General features: G+C 38.3%; 1 protein-coding gene across 1 annotated transcript; it reads right to left on the reverse strand.

Annotated features, from left to right (window-relative positions):
- Positions 1 to 132: 132 nt before the first annotated feature.
- slc13a1 (solute carrier family 13 member 1) lies at positions 133 to 6,394 on the reverse strand. The gene is made up of 16 exons (XM_056271913.1): positions 6,182 to 6,394; positions 5,785 to 5,878; positions 5,339 to 5,467; positions 5,069 to 5,205; positions 4,779 to 4,966; positions 4,635 to 4,674; positions 4,482 to 4,542; positions 4,238 to 4,395; positions 3,971 to 4,090; positions 3,396 to 3,491; positions 2,379 to 2,480; positions 2,158 to 2,252; positions 1,956 to 2,050; positions 1,004 to 1,165; positions 775 to 912; positions 133 to 662 (listed from the first exon to the last, which is right to left on the reverse strand). The coding sequence occupies exons 2-16, from the start codon at positions 5,875 to 5,877 to the stop codon at positions 528 to 530; spliced, it is 1,749 nt and encodes a 582-aa protein (XP_056127888.1). The 5' UTR covers position 5,878; positions 6,182 to 6,394; the 3' UTR covers positions 133 to 527.
- Between the last annotated feature and the right edge of the window lie 977 nt (positions 6,395 to 7,371).

Below are 7,371 nucleotides of genomic sequence, written 5' to 3' on the forward strand. Positions count from 1 at the left end.
TATATATATATATATATGTACATGCTAGAGTATAACAAAAATATACAATCATATATAACATTAAGTGCTATGTTTACCGACGAGACTAACCCTGTCACACAAATTCTTCTTAGAGTTTAAAAAATATTTTGAATATAATACATTTTGTATAAACATTGTACTGTTTAATTGTGCACATACATTGTTCACCAAAGCATCCTGTTTTAAACAGCGTTTACTAGTCTCTTTGAACCCCTCAAAAGAATAAATGGCAAAAGGAATTACAAATTTGACACAATGATCACAAAGATTAATAAAACTGCTTATAATACAAAAATATATAAACAATGATGTTCAAACCGAACATCTGGAACCCAAAGCATTCAGTCTGTTGTATTTCTAAACGCATGCTGGTTGCCCAAGTGATCCAAACAAGTAAAACATTTGGATTGTGGAAGTTGCCCTGTCAACAAATCAGCCAACTGTGAGGGATCCCATGTAACTTTATTACTAAACTGTCCACAATTCTATGATTTTCACATTGATGGTCATACTCCAGTGTTGTTTACCACTGGTGCCCAGTCTGGGTAGGTGTCCAGGTTAAGCAGAGGTGTTGCCCATGTTGTGAGGGCTAATAGGACTGTAAGAATGCCTATAACGTTTAAGCCCAGCCCTGCCTTTACCTATAGTGACAAGGAAACCATTCAACGCTTAGTTACTGTATACAAGTATTTACCTTTGATGCATTATGAAATCTACAATGCAAAATACAAGAACAAAACCCTAGGGACTCACCATGTCCAAGCTTGTAAGATGACCGTATGTGAAGACAATGGCATTAGGAGGATTAGAAACCGGAAGCAGGAACGAAAAGGACACGCACAGGGCCGTGGGAACCAGCATGTACAGAGGGTTGACTCCAATTGCCTCAGCCTGACAAAAATCATTTGTGATGAGAATAGCCCAAAAAAGTGACATGAAAGTAACATTCATTATATTTTACATATATTGAAATAACACGTACCAAGGGGGCCAGTATTGGCAAAAAGATTGTCGTTGTGGCAGCATTGCTGGCCACCTCTGTGATAGAGGTAACAATAAGGCAGGCAATGGTGACAGTAGCTAAAGGAGGAAGGCTTCCCAAGGGAGTCAGCAATTCAGCAACCCAAGACGATAAACCAGAAATCTGTCGGGTGAAAAATAAAGGAAAATTGTCAGATCATCTTTGGAAGGTGAGTGAAAGTGTCCAACCAAGATATTCATGAACTTTGATAAATGTACCAACATCTCTTTGTACGCTTGTCAACGGGGTCTGGAGTTGTAATTTAACTGTTTGTCAAGATATGGCATGCAGACAGCCTGATATGGAGAATGCAGCACAGTAGTCACCCTTTCTGCTTTGAACATATTAAAGACTGGACTTGCCGTGACATTTGGGTGTCTGTATCGAAACAGCGCTGGAGCCTTGATGATAAGACCCCACCCCAGCCCACCTACACCAGGAGAATATTAAGAAGTAGACGCTCTTGTTTCCCGTTTTTGCGACTGACATGAAGAAGGAGCCGTTATGCTGAAACGACGTGCTTCAGTGCCAGTCTTATAATGGAGGCATGTAATTAGCTTAAATGGAACATTAGCTTAAATGGAAGCAGACTGAGAGTGACACAGTAAAATTGTTGTTCTCCTCGCGACGTTAATGGGCTGCGCGCTGTTACGAGGCTTTGATGTGATCTGTCTTTTCATTTATTTCTTCTACAAGGAAATGAATGTTTTAAAATGATGAGTAAAGGGAGCAATTGAGCTGTCCAAGTCTGTCCAAAGCCACCAGTGAATTAGACTGGCCTGTTTAATTGAATCCAGGCCTGTAAAAAGTACCCGTAATTGATTCATCTATTAATGCGGTCTTGCACTTTTATATTCATTTCTCTTTTTTCTCTTACAGATATAGTTGAGTTTCCATTAAATCATGATCCTACCTTTGTTCCTTCAGCCAAAGCAAAACCGCCACCCACGAGCAGACTGATCTCCCATGGCATACAGGCCTGGAAGTCCTTCCACGTTATCAAGGCCTCTGTCACAGGGATCGACAACGTTAATCAGAAACAAAACTGCTACCAGTGAGCCTCTAATCATTCTGAAGGTTTTCACACATGCACAAAGGAAATTAATAAGCCGTACCATAGTGATCTGCTTTTAGTTTGTGTGCAGGGATGATGAAGAACATGAAACCCAGCAACAGCGCTACAGTGGCATCCGTAGCGTAACCTGGTTGACTGAAGAAATAACAACATACAAAGGATAAATAAGACAAAATAAAGACAAGTATTGAAGAGGATGATGACTTCTGAAGTGCAGTAGTTTTCATCAAAAACCATTAATAAAAATATAAATACACTCACTCAGAGAACAGTGATGACCAGCCTGGCATGAAACCTGGGTTTCTCGTAAACCATAATATTGCCATCAGAATAAAGATGATCAAGGTGATAATCTCCTGGGAGCTGGATCAGAAGCGAAACAGTGATATAGAGAAATGGTCAGCAATTCAAGCATGTCATTGTCCTAAACACAACAACATTTGCCCTGATTTGCATTCTGGAGGAGTCAACACTAGTTGCAAAAAGGTCAGAGCATCAGTCTGCAGATTTTGAACAGTCAGAGTTGACAGATTTCTGAGAAATCCATCTAGTCAGAACATATCAAACATTATATTTTAAAACGTATTGTTTTCATTTGTCATCCGTCTCCTAGCTACGAGGTTCGTGTTTCTGCACGAGTTTGTTGTGTTCAGACAGTCCACACTCATTTAGGGAATAATGCCCAGTTTTTCTATGAACCATTTTTAAAGGTGGCAACTGCATGATGGCTAAAAGTTGTGTGGTGTATTCCAGTTTTAAAGGTCCTATTATGCCCTTTTACGAAGTCTTGATTTTGTTTTTGGGGTGTACTATGTGTTCATGCTTGATTGTTCAAAAAACATTATTTTTCATCTTATTTTACATTATCACAACACCTCTATCCCCAGTCTGGCAGTCTGTTCTTGATTCTGTTAAATAAAATATCTCCCTTTTGTGTGGACCTTTGAGCTTTGTAACCTTGCAAATCTTTTTTATGCCCAAACAGCAACATTACACACAAACTAAAGTTGAAAAATGAAAAAGCATAATAGGACCCCTTTAAGAAGAATTAACCTATGATAATAATTTTAAAAAATAGACATAATCAGGTCTCGGAAACCTTCAAACCTTGCATAATGCACATTAACATTTAAAGGTAAGTGTTACTGTAGGTATAGGTCTCCCACTGTTCAGGGGGAAAAACTACCCCAAAAACATGCCATTGAGCAATACATTTTTGATATTTGTCAATTTTACACTTTTAAGAGCCTTAAAAAAATGTAAAAGAAGAGTTCCAACCTTATGGGCCCCAGTGAGTTGTACTGATCCAGAAGCACTTTGGCAGTGTTTTTTTCCCTTTCGGATCGTTGTCTGGAGCACAGACTGGCACGAAAGCTAGGGATGAATGGAGAAGCAGATATACTTTTATTGTTTGGTTCATTCACTGCCATTTCAATGCATACATGTAGTTAATTTTGATGAGTGGACGAATTGACAGAAATCTTTGTATATGACAAAAATCCATTTAAACTACGCATGCAAACAATCGCATCTCTGTCGTGACGCCATGCGTCAATGTTCTGTGAGTGATTCTAAGAAGAAAATCTCGGCAGTTGTGAGATGAAAAAGTCTGCTCAATGAAAAATGATTATCCTAGAGCGATGAGATCGGGAGGCTGTGAGAGAGACTCAGAGCAGGATGAAGAAGATTGAAGACACGTAGATGAAGCTGAAGTGGTGAGGTGGGAAAAATGCAAATGGCAGCGTGATTTGAAATGATGAATTTAAATGAAATCTTGAGATAAACAGTAAAAATGAGGGACAGAGGGGGGTCAGGGAACGACTTATTGAATAGAAGACATTACGATCACTCACTTGGAACCAAGGAACATCCAATGCAGGAATATCCATGACAAAATCAGCATAATTATGCAGATGGGAAGACAAAGCACGAACCAGTTTCCAAAATTAATGATGGTGCATTCTGGGTAGTACCTGAGGAAGGTCATAAAAGTGCACAGCATGCTGAGTTTAGATGGATAGACTGACCAAATCAGATAATATAGTAGAAAAAATGGGACCAATATATATTAATACTAATAAAGTTGCACACATCAGTTTAAAGGTAAGTACTGAACTCACTGATAGATGTATTCAGCAAATATAAGGTTTGTGGATGTTCCTGATAATGTGGTCAGCCCCCCAATTGATGAAGAGTAGGCAATGCTAAGTGACAATCCTTTGCACATCATGTGATCTTCACGGGTCCTGTACTTCCCATTATACGGTGGAGTTGGTGCCTAAAATATTGAGAAATACCATTTTATATTAAGGTGAGGACTAAGGTGTTTGTGAGTTTTAATGTCAGAGTGTGTGCTTTACTGACCTTAACAGTGTCTGGTTCCTCAGGAGCTATCTGAATTGGCTCCGTAATACCTGCTTCAATGCTATAAGAGTACCAAAAAAAAAAAAAAAAACTTAAAATACATTTTCTGTTTTGTTTTGTTGTTGTTTTTTTGGTAATTTTATACATGTTTACCTTTTCATCTTCTCAGACTGGTCACACTGGGCCTCAATATCTGAAAACAGATGTTTAATGTTAAATGTTGCCCTTTTAAATAGAAGGTTAAAGGTTAAAATGATAATGTATTACTCAAGTTACATGAAAGATGCACCAGCTTACCTTCAAGCTGTAGAGCAGGGTTGGAGATGCCACTTAACGCCCCCTTGTGGTCTTTGTTAGCCTCTTCATTTGCATTCAAAACCTGCTGGATCACTGCCTCCACAATTGGCATTACCATTGCCACAGTTGAGGTGTTGCTCAACCACATGGAGAGGAAAGCACAGCCAACCATGAACCCCAGCATCAACCTGTGAAACACATTTCACAGTAAACAAGCTGTGTTTGCATCTGCCGATCCTTCTATAAATCATCACAAAATACCACAGATCTAAATAAAATAAAAGTCTTACATGCCAGGGTTGACTCCAAGCGCAGTCACCAATCTGAGGGCAATTCTCTGATGAAGACCCCATTTCTCAATGGCTGTTGCTAGACAGATGATCCCAAGAAGCAACAAGTGGAAGTCTTTGAAATATACAGATGCAACCTAAAGAAAAATGGCCGGTCAATGACATCTTGTGTTTGCAGTAGTTATCCACATTAGTAGTCCATAAATATTGCAGTCAGGTTTCCATGAGATGGTTTTCCAAGAGTAAAGCAGCTGGCTCAGGAAAGTATACCTGGGAGGACTTCATGAGCCCAAAAAGAGGAAAAAGCAGCGCGGGGAGAAGTGCCGTCACAGACAGAGGCAAGACCTCCGTCATCCAGTACACAGCCATTAATATCAGGATGTACGCACATTCTGCTTCCTAGTGGACATGAAATCAGTGTTTATATCCATTCATAAGATAAACAGACAAATGTCTATCAAAATGTCTTTTTGTAAAAAAAAATAGCTTTTGCTTGAAAGTGATGTGAGAGAAAAAGACAAAGTTATTTTTAAAGACATTTCAAAGGCAAAAAGGATATGCAAAAGTATTTCAGAAAACATGCAATATAATATAATAAGAAAAGACAAGCTTTTGCTTCATTATTCTTACTTCGTTACATTATTCTCATTCAGAGCTGACCATATAGAAAGTCTCTGCACATGTGATTGTCAAATACGTGTTCAAGCATGTCTAACCTTTGTTTTGATGACCAGTGGCAGCGGTAGCAATGCCAATGGTGTGCTGATGATGATTAGGGGTTTCACGAAGCTCCAAGAAAGCCGCCTCATTCTGTGACTGAAACGGCGTCAACTTAGGGACTTTGTCTTATGCTGGCCTTTAAATAATGTGCCGCTGATTAATCTTTGCCCTGGTGCCATCCGCATCCCCTGTTACTGGTCCATTCCAGTCATGTCATAAAGCCTTATGGCCATGGAGATTAAGCTTTAAGATTAGACTCCTGCCAGCCAGCTCATGTAAGTCCCTCCTAACCTGATCCATTTATATTTACATTTTATGACCAAAGATAACAACAAATTTGCATATGATATTATAAAAGCAAGACCATTATAAACATACAGTAAACCCACTGACACGAGACATTGCCACAGACAGTGACCTGGAATTCACACCTTTTTCTCCTAACAGCAAACGTCATCACCGTTTCCCATATTGGGCCCTAATCTGGCTCCGCACTGGGGTCTGTTAAACAACAACCTGGGAGACTTCATAAACACAAACTCTCAGAAATCACACAGCAGGCGATAATCCGTACTGGGGTTTGTTTCCAGAGAATTCGAAGTTGAGCTCTGGGAAACATAAAAGGAAAAAAAAGAAAAGAAAAATAAATTAAAATGAAAAGAAATATGTAAACTCTTATCTCTTTCAAGCTTTTACTGTAATGCTCACAATTTTGTATGAAAGCCCATTTCTGACTTGCAGTAAAAATATTATTTACAATATTTCTCATAATTTTGACTTTACACTAAAAATCTCACAATTGTGACTTTCCTACGATTGCAATTTTGTATCTTACAATTGCAATTATTTCTCATAATCACAAATTTATATCTCGTAATTGCGGCTCGCATGTAATCGCAACTTCACATCTCACAATTGTTATTTAGTTCTAAACAATTCCAACTTTATTTCTTACAGTTTTGACTATTTATGTATAATCATGACTTTTCACATTTGCAAAAGTTCTATCTCACAATTTTTTATTTCTCGTAATTTTAACTTTACATCTCAAAATTGAAACTTTATTTCTTACAGATTTAATTCTTACTTTAATATTTTAACTGAGGCGGAAAAAGGTTTCCATAACTTTGTGAATCATATAATGTAAAATGTGCCAATGGAAAACTTGAAAATCCAGTGGAAAAAGTCACAAGGAGCTGGCCTATGACCATCTGTAATGTCAAATCTGTCTGAAGGTGTCGAGGTTAGTTGATGCTGGTTGAAGTTATGACTTCATGACCTCCCTTATTGTCATTTCACAGTCAGGATTACCAAGGATCTGAAATGCAAAATGGTGTTTCCTTGAAACATCATTGGATAACTTGGGCTCAGTGGTTTTACAGAACACTCTCTTTATCCCTTGTACTATTACACATTAATCGCAATCCTCAAGCTTTCTCAAGGGACAAACAGAACAGCTCTATCAGAGATTACATAAAACTCCACTAATTAGTTATCAATATGAGCATTATAAAGATCAAAAGCCTTTTCCACTGTCCAAAGATTACAAAAGATTGCACAATACTGGTGTGAAAAATAATGTA

The sequence above is a fragment of the Rhinichthys klamathensis genome, unplaced genomic scaffold (genome assembly GCF_029890125.1).
Source record: "Rhinichthys klamathensis goyatoka isolate OS25496 unplaced genomic scaffold, OSU_Roscu_1.1 h1tg000328l_1, whole genome shotgun sequence".
NCBI lineage: Eukaryota > Metazoa > Chordata > Actinopteri > Cypriniformes > Leuciscidae > Rhinichthys > Rhinichthys klamathensis.

Excerpts from the sequence above, each read along its gene's own strand:
- slc13a1 (XM_056271913.1), bottom strand. The coding sequence starts at position 5,877 with ATGAGGCGGCTTTCTTGGAGCTTCGTGAAACCCCTAATCATCATCAGC. Across the intron at positions 2,481-3,395 it reads AACTCACTGGGGCCCATAAG|CTCCCAGGAGATTATCACCT; the intron begins GTTGGAACTCTT and ends CTTCTGATCCAG. Across the intron at positions 2,253-2,378 it reads TGGTCATCACTGTTCTCTGA|TCAACCAGGTTACGCTACGG; the intron begins GTGAGTGTATTT and ends TTATTTCTTCAG.